This window comes from Gigantopelta aegis, chromosome 8, assembly GCF_016097555.1.
Source record: "Gigantopelta aegis isolate Gae_Host chromosome 8, Gae_host_genome, whole genome shotgun sequence".
NCBI classification, from domain to species: domain Eukaryota; kingdom Metazoa; phylum Mollusca; class Gastropoda; order Neomphalida; family Peltospiridae; genus Gigantopelta; species Gigantopelta aegis.
The window spans coordinates 13,225,851-13,251,917 of NC_054706.1; the positions used below are offsets into that span (position 1 = coordinate 13,225,851).

At 39.2% G+C, this 26,067-nt stretch overlaps 1 protein-coding gene across 1 annotated transcript in view; it reads right to left on the reverse strand.

The window, feature by feature from the left end:
* LOC121379088 overlaps positions 1–26,067 on the reverse strand; it is a 44,441-nt gene that overhangs the window by 12,598 nt on the left and 5,776 nt on the right. The window contains exons 4-12 of the mRNA XM_041507552.1: positions 24,386–24,480; positions 24,043–24,102; positions 21,973–22,027; positions 20,472–20,557; positions 19,627–19,750; positions 9,145–9,211; positions 6,450–6,477; positions 5,790–5,958; positions 1,845–1,977 (exon numbers count right to left, since the gene is read on the reverse strand). Of these exons, the coding sequence (XP_041363486.1) occupies positions 1,845–1,977; positions 5,790–5,958; positions 6,450–6,477; positions 9,145–9,211; positions 19,627–19,750; positions 20,472–20,557; positions 21,973–22,027; positions 24,043–24,102; positions 24,386–24,480 (817 nt within the window). The remainder of the gene's footprint in view (positions 1–1,844; positions 1,978–5,789; positions 5,959–6,449; positions 6,478–9,144; positions 9,212–19,626; positions 19,751–20,471; positions 20,558–21,972; positions 22,028–24,042; positions 24,103–24,385; positions 24,481–26,067) is intronic.

Genomic DNA, 26,067 nt, shown 5'->3' on the forward strand with positions numbered 1-26,067 from the left:
TTACATGTGTTATAAATGCCCGTATGCGTCGGTTAACGCACCTTTTTGTTTTAATGTAGTATATTTCCCTATTCCTAGAGTAGAGGAAATATCCTTTTTGAGGTGGGGGTGTGTGACGGAACATGCTCTTAAATTTGTTTCGCCTGTGGCGATTTTAATTGTGTTAGAGGGCCGTGTGCAGTTCATTGCACGTAGCCCAGGTGGGCATTCCAATATGCACTTAGTCCAGCTGTGGAGGCCATGTGGCGAGTAGTTACGTAATACCTCTGCGAGTGCGGTTTTTACAACCGTGATTTGGCGACGTTGGCGTCAGTAAGTCTGACGATCAGAGAGAAATAATACCGCTTGGTCGCGGTGGAAATATCAGATGATAGGGGGAGGTACCGCCTTGTACCCCCAGGCGAATTCTGATTTTATAATAAATAGCTAGTTTTTAGAGATATCGAGGAGAACCAAAAAGGAACGCTTCCCGAGAACGTAGTCGTGTGGACTTTGGTAAATATCATTTCTGCTCTGTGTATAACCTTGATGTGATTGATGTGACTTTTAAACATTTTAATACTGTATTATACCAATATTCTTTAGACAGTGTCTTCGGTCATCTGACGAAGTAAATCGTAGACTTTTTGTTCTAACATTATACGAGTATTTGGTAATATAAAGCTTAGCCAGTCATCCTAGAAGACCTAGGTAAACTGTAGGTTATTGTCTTTATTGTGATAGGTACCAGTATTAATTCTGTGTTACAAGGTTACTGAATGAGTAGTTAAGGGTTAATTAAAAATTAACCAGTTAGGAATAGTGTTGTAATTCCTTTATTAATTAAGTTCTCCTGGCAGCGTTTCTAAATTATCATACGTTACTGAACGAGTAGTAAGGGTTAATTAAAAATTAACCAGTTAGGAATGGTGTTGTAATTCCTTTATTAATTAACTTCTCCTGGAAGCGTTTCTCAATTATCACACGTGTGGGTGTTGTGTCACGGTGAAGTGATTCGCATATTGTGTAACTAGACACCTAGAGATTAACTAATTAAGTGATCAGTTCTGGGTTGTTATTATTGTTGTTATTAATTAACTACTACGGCTGTACGTTTGTCAGCGTAGGTTAATACAGATTCTAAAGTGTATTGTGTTTTGTTGTGTTTCTAGTGAGCTAAACGTGCTATATATATATATATACTTTATATAAGATCGTATCTCTGATCATAGCTAGAGACGAGCCATACTAGGGTTTAACCGCCTGTTACAGAGAGATCTAATAGATATACAGTTAGGAGAGATATTTTGACAATCGTGTTTTATTCAGTTACGGGTATTACAGAATCCCCGTGACAGTATACAAAGTGAACTTCCACTGCCTAGACAACGGTCAGAGTTCAAAACAAGCTGCAAGGGATCTGTAACATGTTTTCTAACCTCCTTTCTGTATGGACATGGACATAATGGTCCAAGAAAGAGCACTAGTTGAAAAAAGAAAATCATTAGTCCATTAATGTTTGTCTATCAATGGACACAGTGACATAGTCCTGACTCAAGTTTGACATGTAATTTCATAACCTTGAACAGACAGGCATCGCATTGCTGATGCCTTTAACCAGCAAAGCTATATCATGTTTTTGGTTTTAATTTAAATTTTTAAATAAACTTTTTGTCAACTTCAATGTTTACTGGTTTTGACTTGTGTCTATTTGCAACTAATCTATCAAGAAGTAGGCCTATGCACCCTGACTAGCCCAGGACGGCATATCTGATTCTTATTTGTATTTAAAAAAAATTAATTAATTAAAATCCTCTTCAATTAATTATCATCTAAAAAAAATACTGTAATTGTCGAAACGTCACCTCCTGCTCTCGATGATCTTCCAGCATCTGCTGTGCCCACTCTATGAGTCCGAGGGCATCAGATGGAATACTGGTTGTCGGGTCTTTCTTGTGGAGCAGAACCAAGACACGACATAGTTGGTGTATTACACCTCTACAACAGAACAAATTATACACTAATGTAATATATGTATCAATTCACTCCTCTAAGTTTATAGTCTAAAAATGTGGACAAAAACGAAGTTTCAATATTTGTTAAGAAGTAACAAGCATCCTGAGAGTACTGCAAAGCAATACATGACCACTACCGGGCCGAATAAATTTTCATATTTCCAAAATTCAGGGAACATAACTCTCTGAAAAATGGGTAAATTGCCATGAAAGTTAAACCTGATCTGTGACAGTACGTGATATACAAAACTTCATCTTTATGCATTGCAAAACAAAAGTCTGGAAAAAACTACAAATTTCATATCTCCTAAGTTCAAGGGCCATAACTCTGTGAAAAATGGGTAAATTGCCATGAAAGTCAAACGATCAGTAACAAGACGTGATAAAGCTACATACCAAATTTGAGCTCAATATCTCAAAGCAGTGTGAAAAAATATCCAGAAAACTATATGTGGGACAGACAGACAGACAGATGACAGACAGACAGATGACAGACAGACAGACAGAGATAAAACCCAGTCCCCTCCAGTTGGACCGGTAGGGGACTAATAAAACATTCTGTTCAATGAGTTCCTGTTTAGACTCTGAATAAAACATCTTTACACGGTCAGACATGTACCAAATTTCAAATCACATTCTACGATTCTGTTTACTGTGATAAAACTCAGAGAATCTGTGATATTAATGTGAAATGTTTTAATGGAAATGAGTACTGCTATCATTTCAATGAAGCAGAATATTTGTATCATTGTCAATATAGCTTCAACTACCTGTACATCAAAACCGTATCTGCCTTTTGACATAGCCACTGATACAAGCAGTTGGCATAAGCGTACGAGACAGGGGCTGCCTCCTAGTGCTGGAGCGAAACCTCAAATTTGGGGGAAAAAAAGAGATATTTGGAACAAATTTGCTATCATGAGATCCTCAAAATTAGTTGTAATCCATGTAAAAATGTGCAGTATTTCGTTTTCAACCCTATATAGCTGTTTGGTAGTAATGAATAAATGTTGTTATCCAGATTCGGGCATTTTCGTTTAATGCAGACAAAAGCCAGCCTGCCCACCTCCCCCCCCCCCCCCCCCCCCCCCATACAAAACTGGCCTATTATGGTTGGGGCCCTATATATGACAGCGGTGTGCAACAGCTTTGATTAATTTGGTTACTGCTGGCTTATCACCATTTTAAGCAGAATGATGATAACATATCAATTATATCAGTGCAATTACATATATTTCACAGAATTTCTTTCATCATAAACAAAAAACAATTAAAAAAGAAGTCTAAAAAAATGTTGGGTTGAATATTTAGAAGGTGCTGCAGCTTAATACACTAAATTAATGTTGAACATATTAGATAGTACAGTATGCTGCACTGATGATGAACCATATCTTTTAAATAAATTGCAAAAGAAGGAAGGAAATGTTTTATTTAATAACACACTCAATACATTTTATTGCACTCAACACCTTTTATTTACGGTTATATAGCATCAGGCATATGGTTAAGGACCACACATATACTGAGAGAGGAAACCCGCTGTGGCCACTTCATGGGCTACTCTTTTTTGATTACCAGCAAGAGATCTTTTGCATGCACTATCAGGATAACACATACCACAACCTTTGATATACACGTCATGGTGTACTGGCTGGATAATTGCAAAAGAAGATTTCATGTTATATTGCATTGTTCGTTATGTTTCTTTTTAAGCCCTGAGTCCAAGTTGGGTAAAACAAATGTTTAGGCTCTGGGCTTAAAAACATGTTACTCTGAAGCCTTTCTTTCAAGCAGTCCTTGGCTTTTGAAAAACAAAGGGGAGTGAAAAATCGCACACCTCAAAACACTTAGGCGAGTGAAAACCAAGCATTATTAATTTATGAAGTAATTGGTACATGTAAATGCAGAGATATACTTGTATGTTGCAAAAATTAATCCATAAACCAATAATGTTTTCTTCCAATTTTATGTTGTTTGGTTCATTAGTGTAGTCTTCTTTTCCCTTTCAGGAATGGAGTTATAATTTATTAAAAAGTTTCAGGAGTAATACTATAGAAATATAATTATGACATGTATACAGTGATGCAGACAATTTGATTTTTAAATTACAATACGTACTATTCAGATAATTTGATGCACACATATATATACCTTTTCTGTGTTAGATGGTTTGATGAACGTGCAGCTAAACATATATAGGAATCAACTTGTCTTGAATTTCATTATTATGTACAACGAATATGATTAGGATAGTTGGGATGAGAAAAACCCACTGGTTTTGAGGTGGTTCACTACCCACTCATATTATTAAAAAAATGAAACGTAGGCCTACAATTACTTCAGTTGATAGTGTTGGTTGGGACATTGACATTCATGTGGCATTTTTAATTCAACAATTACACAACCAGTCTCCCTCCCTCAACATTTTGTAACACGCCACAAGTTACGAATGGCTCTGACAGCATTCAATCTGATTAAAATTAGCTCTAATGGTCTACCAGTAGATCTAACAGCATTGTGTGGACTCCCATATCCAGATGACATTTCATCTCTAAATAACAATTTAAATATCAACCAATTACACTTCGCCTTTTATAGCGTTATTCGGGAGCATACAAAATCTGTTGTTACAAATTATTTTATTCCAAACGTGGGATGCCATAATAAAGATAACAAAACAAAACCCATAATTTTAGACATCATCATAAGTTGTCAAGTAGACCAGCGTGTGCGTGCAGAATTCCAAGAGTAAAAATAATCGGTCAATATGCCAGAGTACTGCGCATCAAATCCTGTTCCAGTCACATGGTCTGTGACATTCTAACAAACGAAACAAAAATTAAATAGTCGGCAATGATCATTGATTACTGTTACTATAGTGTGCACATATACCTGTATACATGCACATTCATTAACCTCTGGCTGAAATACAAATATTTAAGTTTTATTTGATTTTTTTTAAAGATAAAGAAAAATAATAGACATAAAAAAAGATACCTAGGCTTATTCCTACATACCTATTATCATTTCTTTTTCCTACTTATTTATTATTCCGTCTAAATTTCATTTTTTTTTTTTGGAAAGAAAGTATAAAAATTACATGGTTGCCATTTTCGGGACATCACATAAGCATTGTAGGCTAACAGTTATGAACTAATCGAGACAATTTTATGGACTTCGCTGATTTCCGTAATGAGTTCATTTGTGTAGCCTACAGAAGCCACTATTAAATTCAATTCCTTTTCTCTTTTTGTCATAACTATATGAACAGTATAAATGAGTTATCCTCATCAGACGTTGTGATCTATTACCTTACAAAAGTGGACTGTTTCTAATTAATAATAAATTAAATAGGCAAAGACGTTATGATCGGATTGGTACATCGATCTCACCCGTGCACCTTGAAAGGCAAGGTCTGTTCGAAGGAATGAAGGAAGGAAGGAAGGAACATGGGATTGAAATAAAAGCCTTCATAAAATTATATACTACCAATAATGACAAAATGCCCCATATAGGTGCAGTGCAACACTACTTAATTTAGCAATCAATGAATAACTGACTAGTCAAATATGCATCAGGATATAGTAAAAACACAAAACACAAAAGATTCTTGTGTTATAAATAATTATACTAGTACGTGGGAATGTTTAGGATGGTATGAAATAATTATACTTTTATGAGGGAATGTTTAGGATGGTATGAAATAATTATACTTGTATGTGGGAATGTTTAGGATGGTATGAAATAATTATACTTGTATGTGGGAACGTTTAGGATGGTGTGAAATTATTATACTTGTATGTGGGAACTCTTGGATCGTTTGGCTCCATCCCTCGAAGTTTGCGTCGAATGTCGCTGAGAACGGTCATCAGCATATCCATGTGTGGGCGGAGCTGCTCCAGCTGTTGTAAGTACACCTCGGCATCCACTACACTGGCATGGAAATCTACAATGTTGTCCATTTCTGAAAGAATAGTAATAAAACAAGCATTGTGTACTGCTAAAGCAATACATGTCTCCTTCAGGGCTAAAAAAATAGTAGTATCACCTAAATTCATGGGCCGTAACTCTATGAAAATTAGGTAAATCGCCATGAAAGTTAAACATATGTATCAGTACATTATAAAGTTATATACAAAATGTCATCTTAATATCTTTATGCATTGCAAAACAAAAGTGTGGAAAAGTAATTTTTGTATCAAGATGTATTTAGTATGGTGTGTTGGGTTATCATTCAAATAACTTTAAGTGAGCTACATACATTTGTAACATGAACACCTATTCCATTTAAAGCTAATTACTAATTCCTCAGAAAAAAACAAAATAATAACAATAATTAACTTCCAACTATAGAGCAAATGTTGTGGCTGTATTTTTTGTCCAGTAAAACAGTGTTTGTGCAAGATGAAAAGACATATTTTGTATATAGTCAAGATATATATTATTATAACTTACCAAAAGCTTTGTTATCATAATGTGGAATCTGTAAAAGAAACCAATAAAAGTGTTAACTACAGCTAAACATTTAATTATATGGGGGACAAGACAAATGTGTGCAAATGGAATAGAAAAATTAAGAACCAGCCCCCTCCAAAATTAAACCAAACACCCCCCTCCCAAAAAACTAAAAACCCAGCAAACTAAATTATACAAGAGCTTAATTTTTTATATGATATACTACATGTATATACTTGAAACTACATTCCCTGGAATTTTTTTATTATTTAAGCATATAGAACAGAAAATCCAATTACGTTTGGTGCATATATGACGCCGCATGGCTTATCCAGGTCAAAAACAAAGTCAGTATTTTGAAAGTGGGACACTTCTGACGGGCTCGTACCGATTTCAGTTTTCAATGGCTTATCACAAGTATAGAATTCCCCAACAAGAGATCACGTGAGATTTCGCAATTTTTGAACAAATTCAACTGTCTTGATTGAGGGGGTCGTCTCATATCTCCAAAACATATTTATATTCATTGAGGTGTGGTATGCCTTTCCAGGGGTCGGTGAGTGGGGGATTTGCATTAAACTTTTGACAGTGGCCAGCTGTTGGCATACGCATTACATGTAAGGGGGTGTTACTAATTACGCAACGCTCTAGGGGTAGAGGAATAGGGTACTGTGTTCGATTTACGTAACATTTTTCAAGACTATATGTTATTTTTATTCATTACTTAGATCTAAAAAGGTTCTTTTTTTTAAATGCGCGGTCAGTCTAGGATCGATCCCCATCGGCGGGTATACAAAAAGACCATGGTATGTGATATCCTGTCTGTGGGATGGTACATATAAACGATCCCTGGCTAAAAAAAATGTAGCGGGTTTCAAGGCACGTGTGCAGGGATTTCAGCGTGGTTGGGGTTATAGACTGTGTTGATTGTTGTTGTAAACGCTTTAACGTGCATATATACCACGAAGGTTTCACGCACGCCTGTCCTGGGCTTAATCTCTGGCCTTTGCCAGTGACTGTGTTGAGCGAAGTTTATATGGGGCCATGCTCCCCCCAAAAATACATTTCAATTTTTTTTAAGCTTGGGCAAGTAAGGGTTTCGACCTCCAATACCCTCCCCCTGCACATGCACCCGATTCCTCTATAAGATTATATGTCAAAATTACCAAATGTTAGACATCCAACAGCAGATGGAAGGAAGGATAGGATATGTTTTATTTAACGACGCACTCAACACATTTTATTTACTGTTGTATGGGGTCGGATGATTATTAAATCAATATGCTTTATCTTAGATGTCGTTAAACAACCCCCCCACCCCACCCAACTTTACTCTTTCCAAACGAAATAATATTTATTTGAATTTGTCAATTTTAACACGTAAAATTAAGAAGTGAAAACGTTCAGTCTACTTTAGTATATTTTATTTTAAAAATATATACATGATTAATGTGTTACTAGTATACAAACTAAACTTTGAAAGTTCAGGGATTTACCAGACGCACAAAACTTGCGTATAGGACGCACTAAAACTTAACTGGACCCGCAAAAATAGAGATACTGCGTCCCGTGGGACGCATAAAATATTTGACATTTTCAGTAACCCTGTCCACTATCAAAGATCGATCATTCTGTGTAACACACTATTTCTTTTCTACCTATAAACTGCGTATTCAAATGGGGATTCCCCATATCGAAAACAAAAAGTTTTAATCTCTGGGAACACTGCGTCTTTATCCTTTACTGCGCTTAATCGGGTAAAGTTGGTAATTTCCGGAAAGAGATCGCGGATTTGCGATCATTCGGAACTTCTCGTCAACAGGCCAAACACAATTGGAAATTCCCGGGCGAATAAAACAAATTGGTTAAATGTTCTGATTTGCATTAACAAGCAAGTAGCACAATTCAGAAATAACACATGGTATTGTGAGTGTCATTTAGCTTGCAGGAAATGGTTCAAATAATTATACAGATCAAAGTGAAATGTTTATTTTGAAAGAATAAACAATGAATACCGACATTGATTTCCCGAAAGGAAAAACAACCACACAGCTTGTTAAATTTACTTTAATGAAACATATAGTATACACGTGATTCGTTGTCTTCAGCTCTCTGTCGTTTGTGTGGTTTTGGGACCCTTTGTTTTCAGGTTGGGACCCCCAGAAAAAAAAGAGGTGAGTCCAAGGGACCCCCATTTCAGAAAAACAAGGTAAATCCCTGAAGTTCTACTAACACTTTATAAAATATTAATTCTGAAATAGGAAGGTACGACTGTCGATAATACGTTGTCAAGATCAAACCGGTTTTAATTAAAGACTAGTACCGTATCCTCAACCAAACGTTCTTTATACAGTGCAAGATTTCTCTTTTAATTTTTTGAGACGAACCCTACAATTTGAAATCGGCAAACATACGTGTTAACTGAAACTGACAACAGGCTGTCGTTTGTGCTTTGCCGAGCTATGGCAGCACAGGCAACGAATCAAGCGTATACGTTTGACGATATCCGTTCATAGCGAACACACAGTTTTTAAAAAGTGCATTTGAGCTTGTATTTCACATTTGTACATGATGTTATAATATGGTAACCAGAGAATGTAACTTTGAGTTCTAATGAGGTAAACAGTTTCAGTGTATGAAATTAAAAAAAAAAAGCTCAAACTTTAATTTCAAAAATCAAATTAAATCAACTCACTTGTCTAAGCTTTCCCATTTCCATCTGGCCTGATTTGTAGCTTTTCTCTTGCAAATTAATCTTCTTTCTGCAATGGAAGAACAGATTTCAGCGTCATTCGAGCCCATTACTTAACTAGGGTGTACTCTGTTGTACATGCAAAGAAGGACACAATGTTTTCTGTCCCCAAAATGCTCTTTGATTACAGGCAGATGAGTTTATTTGTCTGTTTAACGACACCACTAGAGCATATTGGAACATTGATTTATTAATCATCGGCTATTAGATGTCAAATATTTGGTAATTTTGACAATTACCATCAAGTCTTAGAGAGCAAACCTGCTATATTTTTCCATTAGTAGCAAGAGATCTTTTATATGCTTCATCCCAGACAGGAGCACATACCACAGCCTTTGATATACCAATCATGCTGCTCTGGCTGGAACAAGAAATAACCCAATGGCCCCGCCAACAACAGAGTACAGGCAGATTAATGCAGCTTAATTACACTATAAAACAAAAGTTTGTATTGTTTAACACCACTGGAACACATTGATTAATTAATCATCGGCTACTGGATGTCAAACATTTGGTAATTCTGACACGTAGTCATCAGAGGAAACCCTCTACATTTTTCCTAATGCAGCAAAAAGAAAGAAAGAAATGTTTTATTTAACGATGCACTCAACACATTTTATTTACGGTTATATGGCATCAGACATATGGTTAAGGACCACACAGATTCTAAGTGGAAACCCGCTGTCGCCACTACATGGGCTACTCTTCCGATTAGCAGCAAGGGATCTTTTATTTGCGCTTCCCACAGGCAGGATAGCACAAACCATGGCCTTTGTTGAACCAGTTATGGATCATTGGTCGGTGCAAGTGGTTTACACCTACCCAATGAGCCTTGCGGAGCACTCACTCAGGGTTTGGAGTCGGTATCTAGATTAAAAATCCCATGCCTCGACTGGGATCCGAACCCAGTACCTACCAGCCTGTAGACCGATGGCCTGCCATGACGCCACCGAGGCCGGTCCCTAATGCAGCAAGTAATCTTTTATATGCATCATCCTACAGACAGGATAGCACATACCACGGCCTTTGATATACCAGTTGTGGTGCACTGGCTGGAACAAGAAATAGTCCAACGGGGATCGATCCCACACCGACCACACATCATCGAGTGCTTTACCAGTGGGCTACATCCCGCCCCTACTATAAAACAACACCCTCAAAACTGTTGTACGAAAACAGTTAAACTTTAAAAATAAACAGTTGTAAGCATACATCTGTGGTAAATAGAGGAAACATTCTTAGAGTACTACTGAAGCAATACAGGTACATGACAACTACAGGTACATGTCGACTACAGGTACATGTCAACTACAGGTACATGTCAACTACAGGTACATGTCAACTACAGGTACATGTCAACTACAGGGCCCAGTACATTCTTAGAGTACTACTGAAGCAATACAGGTACATGTCCACTACAGGTACATGTCGACTACAGGGCCCAGTACATTCTTAGAGTACTACTGAAGCAATACAGGTACATGTCAACTACAGATACATGTCGACCACAGGGCCCAGTACATTCTTAGAGTACTACTGAAGCAATACAGGTACATGTCGACTACAGGTACATGTCAACTACAGGTACATGTCGACTACAGGGCCCAGTACATTCTTAGAGTACTACTGAAGCAATACAGGTACATGTCGACTACAGGTACATGTCGACTACAGGTACATGTCGACTACAGGGCCCAGTACATTCTTAGAGTACTACTGAAGCAATACAGGTACATGTCGACTACAGGTACATGTCAACTACAGGTACATGTCGACTACAGGGCCCAGTACATTCTTAGAGTACTACTGAAGCAATACGGGTACATGTCAACTACAGGTCCCAGTACATTCTTAGAGTACTACTGAAGCAATACAGGTACATGTCAACTACAGGTACATGTCGACTACAGGGCCCAGTACATTCTTAGAGTACTACTGAAGCAATACAGGTACATGTCGACTACAGGGCCCAGTACATTCTTAGAGTACTACTGAAGCAATACAGGTACATGTCGACTACAGGTACATGTCAACTACAGGGCCTAGTACATTCTTAGAGTACTACTGAAGCAATACAGGTACATGTCAACTACAGGTACATGTCAACTACAGGTACATGTCAACTACAGGGCCCAGTACATTCTTAGAGTACTACTGAAGCAATACAGATACATGTCAACTACAGGGCCCAGTACATTCTTAGAGTACTACTGAAGCAATACAGGTACATGTCAACTACAGGTACATGTCGACTACAGGTACATGTCGACTACAGGGCCCAGTACATTCTTAGAGTACTACTGAAGCAATACAGGTACATGTCAACTACAGGTACATGTCAACTACAGGGCCCAGTACATTCTTAGAGTACTAGTACTACTGAAGCAATACAGGTACATGTCAACTACAGGGCCCAGTACATTCTTAGAGTACTACTGAAGCAATACAGGTACATGTCAACTACAGGTACATGTCAACTACAAGTACATGTCAACTACAGGGCCCAGTACATTCTTAGAGTACTACTGAAGCAATACAGGTACATGTCGACTACAGGTACATGTCGACTACAGGTACATGTCGACTACAGGTACATGTCAACTACAGGGCCCAGTACATTCTTAGAGTACTACTGAAGCAATACAGGTACATGTCAACTACAGGTACATGTCGACTACAGGGCCCAGTACATTCTTAGAGTACTACTGAAGCAATACAGGTACATGTCAACTACAGGTACATGTCAACTACAGGTACATGTCGACTACAGGTACATGTCGACTACAGGTACATGTCGACTACAGGGCCCAGTACATTCTTAGAGTACTACTGAAGCAATACAGGTACATGTCGACTACAGGTACATGTCGACTACAGGTACATGTCGACTACAGGGCCCAGTACATTCTTAGAGTACTACTGAAGCAATACAGGTACATGTCGACTACAGGTACATGTCGACTACAGGTACATGTCGACTACAGGGCCCAGTACATTCTTAGAGTACTACTGAAGCAATACAGGTACATGTCGACTACAGGTACATGTCAACTACAGGTACATGTCGACTACAGGTACATGTCGACTACAGGGCCCAGTACATTCTTAGAGTACTACTGAAGCAATACAGGTACATGTCGACTACAGGTACATGTCGACTACAGGGCCCAGTACATTCTTAGAGTACTACTGAAGCAATACAGGTACATGTCGACTACAGGGCCCAGTACATTCTTAGAGTACTACTGAAGCAATACAGGTACATGTCGACTACAGGTACATGTCAACTACAGGGCCTAGTACATTCTTAGAGTACTACTGAAGCAATACAGGTACATGTCAACTACAGGTACATGTCGACTACAGGTACATGTCAACTACAGGTACATGTCAACTACAGGTACATGTCAACTACAGGTACATGTCGACTACAGGTACATGTCGACTACAGGGCCCAGTTACATTCTTAGAGTACTACTGAAGCATTACAGGTACATGTCAACTACAGGTACATGTCAACTACAGGTACATGTCAACAACAGGTACATCTCAACTACAGGGCCCAGTACATTCTTCAAGTACTACTGAAGCAATACAGGTACATGTCGACTACAGGTACATGTCAACTACAGGTACATGTCGACTACAGGTACATGTCAACTACAGGTACATGTCAACTACAGGGCCCAGTACATTCTTAGAGTACTACTGAAGCAATACGGGTGCATGTCGACTACAGGTACATGTCGACTACAGGTACATGTCGACTACAGGTACATGTCGACTACAGGTACATGTCAACTACAGGTACATGTCGACTACAGGGCCCAGTACATTCTTAGAGTACTACTGAAGCAATACAGGTACATGTCGACTACAGGTACATGTCGACTACAGGTACATGTCGACTACAGGTACATGTCAACTACAGGTACATGTCAACTACAGGGCCCAGTACATTCTTAGAGTACTACTGAAGCAATACGGGTGCATGTCGACTACAGGTACATGTCGACTACAGGGCCCAGTACATTCTTAGAGTACTACTGAAGCAATACAGGTACATGTCAACTACAGGTACATGTCGACTACAGGTACATGTCGACTACAGGTACATGTCAACTACAGGTACATGTCGACTACAGGGCCCAGTACATTCTTAGAGTACTACTGAAGCAATACAGGTACATGTCGACTACAGGTACATGTCGACTACAGGTACATGTCGACTACAGGTACATGTCAACTACAGGTACATGTCAACTACAGGGCCCAGTACATTCTTCGAGTACTACTGAAGCAATACAGGTACATGTCGACTACAGGTACATGTCGACTACAGGTACATGTCGACTACAGGGCCCAGTACATTCTTCGAGTACTACTGAAGCAATACAGGTACATGTCGACTACAAGTACATGTCGACTACAGGGCCCAGTACATTCTTAGAGTACTACTGAAGCAATACAGGTACATGTCGACTACAGAGCCCAGTACATTCTTAGAGTACTACTGAAGCAATACAGGTACATGTCGACTACAGGGCCCAGTACATTCTTCAAGTACTACTGAAGCAATACAGGTACATGTCGACTACAGGGCCCAGTACATTCTTAGAGTACTACTGAAGCAATACAGGTACATGTCGACTACAGGTACATGTCAACTACAGGTACATGTCAACTACAGGGCCCAGTACATTCTTAGAGTACTACTGAAGCAATACAGGTACATGTCGACTACAGGTACATGTCGACTACAGGTACATGTCAACTACAGGTACATGTCAACTACAGGGCCCAGTACATTCTTAGAGTACTACTGAAGCAATACAGGTACATGTCGACTACAGGTACATGTCGACTACAGGTACATGTCAACTACAGGGCCCAGTACATTCTTAGAGTACTACTGAAGCAATACAGGTACATGTCGACTACAGGGCCCAGTACATTCTTAGAGTACTACTGAAGCAATACAGGTACATGTCAACTACAGGGCCCAGTACATTCTTAGAGTACTACTGAAGCAATACAGGTACATGTCGACTACAGGTACATGTCGACTACAGGGCCCAGTACATTCTTAGAGTACTACTGAAGCAATACAGGTACATGTCGACTACAGGTACATGTCGACTACAGGTACATGTCAACTACAGGTACATGTCAACTACAGGTACATGTCAACTACAGGGCCCAGTACATTCTTAGAGTACTACTGAAGCAATACAGGTACATGTCAACTACAGGGCCCAGTACATTCTTAGAGTACTACTGAAGCAATACAGGTACATGTCAACTACAGGGCCCAGTACATTCTTAGAGTACTACTGAAGCAATACGGGTGCATGTCGACTACAGGTACATGTCGACTACAGGGCCCAGTACATTCTTAGAGTACTACTGAAGCAATACAGGTACATGTCAACTACAGGTACATGTCGACTACAGGGCCCAGTACATTCTTAGAGTACTACTGAAGCAATACAGGTACATGTCAACTACAGGTACATGTCGACTAGAGGTACATGTCAACTACAGGTACATGTCGACTACAGGGCCCAGTACATTCTTAGAGTACTACTGAAGCAATACAGGTACATGTCGACTACAGGTACATGTCGACTACAGGTACATGTCGACTACAGGTACATGTCAACTACAGGTACATGTCAACTACAGGGCCCAGTACATTCTTCGAGTACTACTGAAGCAATACAGGTACATGTCGACTACAGGGCCCAGTACATTCTTAGAGTACTACTGAAGCAATACAGGTACATGTCAACTACAGGGCCCAGTACATTCTTAGAGTACTACTGAAGCAATACAGGTACATGTCGACTACAGGTACATGTCGACTACAGGGCCCAGTACATTCTTAGAGTACTACTGAAGCAATACAGGTACATGTCGACTACAGGTACATGTCGACTACAGGTACATGTCAACTACAGGTACATGTCAACTACAGGTACATGTCAACTACAGGGCCCAGTACATTCTTAGAGTACTACTGAAGCAATACAGGTACATGTCAACTACAGGGCCCAGTACATTCTTAGAGTACTACTGAAGCAATACAGGTACATGTCAACTACAGGGCCCAGTACATTCTTAGAGTACTACTGAAGCAATACGGGTGCATGTCGACTACAGGTACATGTCGACTACAGGGCCCAGTACATTCTTAGAGTACTACTGAAGCAATACAGGTACATGTCAACTACAGGTACATGTCGACTACAGGGCCCAGTACATTCTTAGAGTACTACTGAAGCAATACAGGTACATGTCAACTACAGGTACATGTCAACTAGAGGTACATGTCAACTACAGGTACATGTCGACTACAGGGCCCAGTACATTCTTAGAGTACTACTGAAGCAATACAGGTACATGTCGACTACAGGTACATGTCGACTACAGGTACATGTCGACTACAGGTACATGTCAACTACAGGTACATGTCAACTACAGGGCCCAGTACATTCTTCGAGTACTACTGAAGCAATACAGGTACATGTCGACTACAGGTACATGTCGACTACAGGTACATGTCGACTACAGGGCCCAGTACATTCTTCGAGTACTACTGAAGCAATACAGGTACATGTCAACTACAGGTACATGTCGACTACAGGTACATGTCAACTACAGGTACATGTCAACTACAGGTACATGTCAACTACAGGGCCCAGTACATTCTTAGAGTACTACTGAAGCAATACAGGTACATGTCGACTACAGGTACATGTCGACTACAGGTACATGTCGACTACAGGGCCCAGTACATTCTTAGAGTACTACTGAAGCAATACAGGTACATGTCGACTACAGGTACATGTCGACTACAGGTACATGTCGACTACAGGGCCCAGTACATTCTTAGAGTACTACTGAAGCAATACAGGTACATGTCGACTACAGGTACATGTCAACTACAGGTACATGTCGACTACAGGTACATGTCGACTACAGGGCCCAGTACATTCTTAGAGTACTACTGAAGCAATACAGGTACATGTCGACTACAGGTACATGTCGACTACAGGGCCCAGTACATTCTTAGAGTACTACTGAAGCAATACAGGTACATGTCGACTACAGGGCCCAGTACATTCTTAGAGTACTACTGAAGCAATACAGGTACATGTCGACTACAGGTACATGTCAACTACAGGGCCTAGTACATTCTTAGAGTACTACTGAAGCAATACAGGTACATGTCAACTACAGGTACATGTCGACTACAGGTACATGTCAACTACAGGTACATGTCAACTACAGGTACATGTCAACTACAGGTACATGTCGACTACAGGTACATGTCGACTACAGGGCCCAGTTACATTCTTAGAGTACTACTGAAGCATTACAGGTACATGTCAACTACAGGTACATGTCAACTACAGGTACATGTCAACAACAGGTACATCTCAACTACAGGGCCCAGTACATTCTTCGAGTACTACTGAAGCAATACAGGTACATGTCGACTACAGGTACATGTCAACTACAGGTACATGTCGACTACAGGTACATGTCAACTACAGGTACATGTCAACTACAGGGCCCAGTACATTCTTAGAGTACTACTGAAGCAATACGGGTGCATGTCGACTACAGGTACATGTCGACTACAGGTACATGTCGACTACAGGTACATGTCGACTACAGGTACATGTCAACTACAGGTACATGTCGACTACAGGGCCCAGTACATTCTTAGAGTACTACTGAAGCAATACAGGTACATGTCGACTACAGGTACATGTCGACTACAGGTACATGTCAACTACAGGTACATGTCAACTACAGGGCCCAGTACATTCTTAGAGTACTACTGAAGCAATACGGGTGCATGTCGACTACAGGTACATGTCGACTACAGGGCCCAGTACATTCTTAGAGTACTACTGAAGCAATACAGGTACATGTCAACTACAGGTACATGTCGACTACAGGTACATGTCGACTACAGGTACATGTCAACTACAGGTACATGTCGACTACAGGGCCCAGTACATTCTTAGAGTACTACTGAAGCAATACAGGTACATGTCGACTACAGGTACATGTCGACTACAGGTACATGTCGACTACAGGTACATGTCAACTACAGGTACATGTCAACTACAGGGCCCAGTACATTCTTCGAGTACTACTGAAGCAATACAGGTACATGTCGACTACAGGTACATGTCGACTACAGGTACATGTCGACTACAGGGCCCAGTACATTCTTCGAGTACTACTGAAGCAATACAGGTACATGTCGACTACAGGTACATGTCGACTACAGGGCCCAGTACATTCTTAGAGTACTACTGAAGCAATACAGGTACATGTCGACTACAGAGCCCAGTACATTCTTAGAGTACTACTGAAGCAATACAGGTACATGTCGACTACAGGGCCCAGTACATTCTTCAAGTACTACTGAAGCAATACAGGTACATGTCGACTACAGGGCCCAGTACATTCTTAGAGTACTACTGAAGCAATACAGGTACATGTCGACTACAGGTACATGTCAACTACAGGTACATGTCAACTACAGGGCCCAGTACATTCTTAGAGTACTACTGAAGCAATACAGGTACATGTCGACTACAGGTACATGTCGACTACAGGTACATGTCAACTACAGGGCCCAGTACATTCTTAGAGTACTACTGAAGCAATACAGGTACATGTCGACTACAGGTACATGTCGACTACAGGTACATGTCAACTACAGGGCCCAGTACATTCTTAGAGTACTACTGAAGCAATACAGGTACATGTCGACTACAGGGCCCAGTACATTCTTAGAGTACTACTGAAGCAATACAGGTACATGTCAACTACAGGGCCCAGTACATTCTTAGAGTACTACTGAAGCAATACAGGTACATGTCGACTACAGGTACATGTCGACTACAGGGCCCAGTACATTCTTAGAGTACTACTGAAGCAATACAGGTACATGTCGACTACAGGTACATGTCGACTACAGGTACATGTCGACTACAGGTACATGTCAACTACAGGTACATGTCAACTACAGGGCCCAGTACATTCTTAGAGTACTACTGAAGCAATACAGGTACATGTCAACTACAGGGCCCAGTACATTCTTAGAGTACTACTGAAGCAATACAGGTACATGTCAACTACAGGGCCCAGTACATTCTTAGAGTACTACTGAAGCAATACGGGTGCATGTCGACTACAGGTACATGTCGACTACAGGGCCCAGTACATTCTTAGAGTACTACTGAAGCAATACAGGTACATGTCAACTACAGGTACATGTCGACTACAGGGCCCAGTACATTCTTAGAGTACTACTGAAGCAATACAGGTACATGTCAACTACAGGTACATGTCGACTAGAGGTACATGTCAACTACAGGTACATGTCGACTACAGGGCCCAGTACATTCTTAGAGTACTACTGAAGCAATACAGGTACATGTCGACTACAGGTACATGTCGACTACAGGTACATGTCGACTACAGGTACATGTCAACTACAGGTACATGTCAACTACAGGGCCCAGTACATTCTTCGAGTACTACTGAAGCAATACAGGTACATGTCGACTACAGGGCCCAGTACATTCTTAGAGTACTACTGAAGCAATACAGGTACATGTCAACTACAGGGCCCAGTACATTCTTAGAGTACTACTGAAGCAATACAGGTGCATGTCGACTACAGGTACATGTCGACTACAGGGCCCAGTACATTCTTAGAGTACTACTGAAGCAATACAGGTACATGTCGACTACAGGTACATGTCGACTACAGGTACATGTCGACTACAGGTACATGTCGACTACAGGTACATGTCAACTACAGGTACATGTCAACTACAGGTACATGTCAACTACAGGGCCCAGTACATTCTTAGAGTACTACTGAAGCAATACAGGTACATGTCAACTACAGGGCCCAGTACATTCTTAGAGTACTACTGAAGCAATACAGGTACATGTCAACTACAGGGCCCAGTACATTCTTAGAGTACTACTGAAGCAATACGGGTGCATGTCGACTACAGGTACATGTCGACTACAGGGCCCAGTACATTCTTAGAGTACTACTGAAGCAATACAGGTACATGTCAACTACAGGTACATGTCGACTACAGGGCCCAGTACATTCTTAGAGTACTACTGAAGCAATACAGGTACATGTCGACTACAGGGCCCAGTACATTCTTCGAGTACTACTGAAGCAATACAGGTACATGTCGACTACAGGTACATGTCGACTACAGGTACATATCGACTATAGGGCCCAGTACATTCTTAGAGTACTACTGAAGCAATACAGGTACATGTCGACTACAGGGCCCAGTACATTTTCGTACCTCCTTAGTTCAAAGGTCATAACTCAAGTCAAAAATGGGCAAGGAATTCATAAATCACCTTGTTTTCCTGACATAACAGCAAGCACAGACTGTGACAATTATTATTAACAGCACGCCAGCAGCTACACCCGCAACAACAGCTATGATGGTGTCGTTATCGGTCCCAGCATTTTTATCATCTTCTGTAAAAACAAGTGAAGCATATGTAAGTACACACACAATGTATTGTTCACAGATTAATTTATTGTTCAATGATACCAATCGCTTTCTTTTTGTCCTCCATCCCTCTCTCACAACACACATTGCACACAATGCAGTTAGTTTGTTTTGTTAAACACCACCACTAGAGCATATTAATTTAAAAATCATCGGCTATTGGATGTCAAATATTTGGTAATTTTGACATCTAGTCTTAGAAAGGAAACCCGCTACATTTTTAATTAGTAGCAAGGGATCTTTTATATGCATCATCACACAGACAGGATAGCACATACCATGGCTTTTGTTATACCAGTCGTGGTGCACTTACTAAAATGATTAATCCTAGACCAACCATGCATCAAGCGAGCACTTTACCACTGGGCTACATCCTGCCCCCCTATTAGAAGCTTGGAATCTTTTATATGCACTTTACCACACAGGGCAGCACATACCATGGCCTTGGATATAATGGAGCACTGGTTGAGATGGGGGTGTGGGGGGCAATGTTATGGTTCAACTGAATTAAGATACAACTGTCATTCACAAAATGAGATTTTTACCAGTGCTTATTAATGTATATTTCCTTCTTTTTTTGGGGGGGGGGGGGGGGGGGGGAGCATGTGGACCTAGGCCACTGAACTAACTATAAAAACGCAGGTGTTAATTTCATAACAATCCAAAACTTTCTTCTTGATTACTAACCTTTACAAATGTGTTCTTTCCACAACACATGGCCATTGCATTCTTCTAAACATAGGCCAGTAGTAGCAGACTTAAACTTCAGACATCTGTAAATCAGAGTAAAAACACTGCATTCAAAAACAAAAATGAAAAGTAATGAATATTTCTTTATTGACACCAAAGAACTTGACTACAGCTTCACATTACTATCATGTAAAATTATTAAATATACCGTAAGAAAGAATGAATGTTTAAAGACACCCCAGCACAAAAATACACCATGGTTATTGGGTGTCAGAGATGAGAGAAAGAAATAAGGGAACATAAGGGAATAGAACAGAATAGATGTTTAACGACACCCCAGCATGAAAAATACATTGGCTATTTGGTGTTGATCTATGGTATGTGCAAACATTAAGTGATAGAACATAAGGGAACACTTAACGATTATCTGTTAATCACCCAGATGAATGTAAAAGAAGTAACAGACAATACTTATAATTAAATTAGAATCATACTGGCTAATAACAGTAAAAGTTCATACTTTATTTTCATTTATTTTTTGGACCATAAACAGTAATGCTCAATAAGACAATTTGCCCATATAAAATTACGTCATCAGATCCCCAACAACATAATTTTTACATTCATCAAGAAATTAACTCCAGTTGCTACCTTTAGACCAATGAGATGATGTTGTATTGTAATGAATGCAACGGAAATTTAATTATTTGATATTAAACACAAAATTTAATTCCCTACTAGCATACATGTAATAATGTCTGCATCAAAGGCAAAGGTGATCGGCCCCTGTCAGTGGGCCCATGGGGCTATTTCTCGCTCCAGCCAGTGCACCACGACTGGTATATCTAAGGCCATGGTCCCGCCCCCAAAAGGAACAACTGCCATTAGCTGAAGGTAGCTTGAATGTCCTCTAGCACTTGTCTGTTTTATCACGACTGGTACATCAAAGGCTGTGGTATGTGCTATCCTGTCTGTGGGATGGTGCATATAAAAGATCCCTTGCTGCTAATCGAAGAGACTAGCCCATGAAGTGGCGACAGCAGGTTTCCTTCCTCAATATCTGTGGTCCTTATCCATATGTCCGACGCCATATAACCGTATATAAAATATATTGAGTGCGTTGTTAAATAAAAACATTTGCTTTCATTTCCTTCCAAAGGCAAAGGTGTGAAATGGGATTGAACTTCAGTAATGTGGAATTCACTTCCATTAACACAACCGACTTCTGATACTATGTTAAAGTTGGTATGATCCCTTATTTTCTTCCGTCAGTATATATTGTCAAAGCCAATACTCAGTGGTGGGTTCTGGAACATCAAGAGAGCAGCGTGGGTGTTTTTTCTGTCAAGTGTCAAGTTGATGCATGAAACTATTCAACTTTTTTTAAATTAATTATTTTCTTTTTTATGGGGGGAGGGTGAGTGGCAATGACACCTCTTTCTACCACATCTCATAACATATACAGAATACTGCGTTATTAGAAACATGGCAGACTTACTTCAAACATTTTCCTTCCGGTGAACATTCAAGACAATCATGCAATGTACAGTTATCTAAAAAATATATACATTATATATAACATTAGTATAAAAATATTAAAGGAGTCCAACACAATTTAGGATGTACATGTAAAAGCATGGAGGGAGTGGTTAAAAAAAAAGCGAGAGAGATAGAGAGAAGGGAGGGAGAGAGAGAGAGAGAGAGAGAGAGAGAGAGAGAGAGAGAGAGAGAGAGAGAGAGAGAGAGAGAGAGAGAGAGAGAGAGAGAGAGACTCATACTTATGTCGAATGTTACAATTTTACTGAGCATGTATACCAATTAAATACTAGTACCATGCAATGTATAGAAGTGGAATAATAAAGTTAAAAAATAAAGCTACCCAATGACACAGCCTTCAAAATGGTGAGACAAAAAGGGCTAAAATAACATAAAAGGCAAACTTGATCTTTAATTAATAAAGCTATATATATAAAATTTCAGCTGATTTACTTGATACATTGTAAAGACCATCTATAAAACTCTATATTGGTTGTAAATCTCCTACATTCAAGAGCCATAACTCATCTAAAATAGGCAAATCCCTAATATTATAAACATGTCATAGTAGTAAATGGGTTATACATTTAGGACCTACTATTTATGTCGCCAGGAACGGTGATGCCAATTGCTCAAATACAGGGCATTACCCCGTGTCAGACCGATATCAAAAGAATAGAACGACGCATTATCCAAACCGCTACAGGTAATACTAATACTAGTAATAGGCCAAGCCGAGTCACTGCATGTGCGGTTACCATTACAGTAAATTGTTTTCCTGATTGCTGATAGCCACATGTAAGCGAAGTGTTAAATTAGAAAACAATAGGTAAATAAAACAATTACTGAAATTCAAAGCATGACTGGGGTTTACTTGATTGAGATTAACCTGTCGTCGCGATTGGTGATTTCCAAGTTCTTAGCCTAAAACATATGTGCGAGATTAACTACCACGTGACGTGTCCAACCAATCAAAACATGCATGCCATTAGACTTATTTCCTGTGCCAGAAACTTGAAAGGGAAAAGTAAACAATGCATGCTGTAACTGTGACGATGTAGAGATAGCAGAACAGAACAGAACAGAACAGAACAGAACTTTATTTCACTCAGGCCGCTATTCAGCGGCATATGAGGTACATTAACAATAATTATATGAATGTTACTGCAGTTTGCAGACGTAGTTCAAGTGGATTATTATTATTATATACTGATTGCTTTGTTGATATTATTCGATGACAAACATCACAATCAAATATATTAAACGAAATTTCAGCCAAGAGAAAAAAAAAAACCCACGATCGAGCGATAAGGAGGGGGGCGTTTCTCACTGGCCCGAACTTAAAAACCACTAGCCACTGGCGTCGGGCTAGCGGATTTGTCGAACTCTGCATTACTGAAGTGAATGTGGCCGAGGATTAACAATGCTTGACTGGTCACAATACACGGCTCGACACATGCCATTTTAAAAAACAATAGCCTAGTTTACGGGTGTATTTGAAGAATGTCAATATTAGACTGCGACATGTATTTAATCTCTTCACAACAGAAACTGGCATGATGAGTATTAGCATTTGTTGGTTGATTTTGATAATAAATCGAATATCGTAAAACATTATTTTGTCAAATCAATCAAGAATTTACAGTGCACATGTGCAGAAACCATTTCCTGTTAATAGGCTGGTTCACAATTACTCAAAGATACAGTCTGGCGCTAAAGTACAATCACTGTCCACAATACAGCAACAAGTTACCAAGTGAGTTATGACAATAAACAAGTCGGGGTCTTGACGTCTGTTGTGCTATTTCATTTTTGAAATTGGATTAGGTCCAGAATATTACAGCAGTTTCAACTTCTCTCTACTGCTCATAACTCGGCGACTTGAGCAGACTTTTGGTGAAAAAAAAACGCTCATTTTGCTGGTAAGATTAGGGCCTGAGTTTGTGCTTTTTAAATGAAAGTTTTGTCACCCAATTTTTAATTTGCTGAAACTATAAGTTTAAATAACATTATACATTTTAAATATTTATACCTTTCGGAAGAGTGCTACTAGGTTTGTCATCTGTGTTATTAGCTGATTTGTTAACAGCTTCTGTAAAAAAAAAAAGAGGAAAAAAACAGAAGTTATAGAAGTTACGACAATAGTCAATGATAGAGTGAACATAAGCTGCATATCATGTCACTGACTTTCCTGTATGACTGAAATAATTTAGGTGCTTTCAACATACTGTTTTAATGATAAGCAACTACAAGAGGAGGGTGGAAAGAGTCATTTATCTCATCAAGGAAATATATTCCAAAATCTGTGACAATGTTTATAAACTACAGGCACAATGATTTCATACTGTATTAACACATTCGTCTCACGTACAAACCTTTACAGACCAAGCGACCATGCTTTTGTATTACAACTTGTGTACTGCAGTTTAGTAAGCACATTCCAGTCTCTTGGACAAGGTAGAGTGCACATCTGCAAGACAGGGTAAAACAACGGTATTCAAAAAGGAAAAACTATATTAAAAGGACTATTCTGAATTTTTGGCAATCACTAAGGTGATGTTAACCAACCGACTTTTTAACAACGGTAATTACATATTAAATATATGTTGTATTATATAGGCAGTGTTTTAAACAGTGTTAAAAAATATATATTTTTAGTCTACATGATATATTAAAAGAACATGGGTTAGCAACTGTGACCTATGATATCAATGAATTTTAAAGTCTCTCAGTACTCAGAAGAATGTACTGACAAAATAATTTACATTCATATGTAGTCCTGTCTGATTCACATTGAGCAGTATTTTCCCCCAGGTTTATTGGTTAGATTTTTAAAGTTTGCAAGGAGTAAACATGCTATCAGAAATGGAAATGAAAGAACAACTGCAACCTCTACAGAGGAAGGAAGGAAAAGAAAGAAAGAAATGTTTTACTTAACGACGCACTTAACACATTTTATATACAGTTATATGGCGTCAGACATATGGTTAAGGACCACACAGATATGGAGGGAGGAAACCCGCTGTTACCACTTCATGGGCTACTCTTTTCGATTAGCAGCTAGGGATCTTTTATATGCATCATCCCATAGACAGGATAACACATACCATAGCCTTTGATGTACCAGTCGTGGTGCATTGGCTGGAGCGAAAAATAGCCCAACGTAAGGACACAAGAGAATCATAATGATTATATAAATTCAGAGCGAACTCTGGTACTCGCCAAATTCACCAATTGCAAATGTTTAAAACAACTGGCAACTTTTATTTTAATTTGGTGAAGGAATTTCACGTATTAACTGATATTTTGTTACAAAATAACTGGGTGTCTATAAAATTTGGAAGTTTAATGTATAATTTGGCAAAATGTTCTGCTGATCCAGAGCTATCCCGTAAACTGATATACAGTGAAACCCCACTAGCACGACCATCGGCGGGACTTAGTGGGGTGGTCCTAATACCAAATTAGCAACATTATTATTCAAAATTGTAAATTTTACGTTCCACCCTCCTTTTCGGTTGCCATAAACCGATAAAATTACTTGGCGATGACGGTGTATTAACATTTATCCTATAACTTACCCATGATATCCATGTCATAAATCCATGTGATAATTTACTTTATTAACCCGGTTAATAATGGTATGCAAATTTGCAAGGTCTCTAGGTAATGTGTTGCTGTGGATGGCTCATTTGCTTACAAGCCAACAAGACCCGTGTACCCAAGTGTAACGTTTTCAAAGATTTGTTTAAAATGCGTGACATCAAACTAATCTGTGTTAATCGTGATTACGTCATATTATCAATGGCGGCGACTTTAGTTCTGTGATTTACTAAATTTTTTTATTAAAATGTTATTTTAGAAGTGTTATAGGATAAATAGAATTCGCTACTCGTGTTTTTTAATATGTAAAATATCAACCTCGTCTAGTTATTCGGTATTTTTCTTGGCAGAGCCTCGACAAATACCGATTAACATAGACTCGGTTGATATTTTCCACATTAAAAAATACTTGTGACGAATCCTCTATTTACATTGCAATGCAAGAATAATCAAT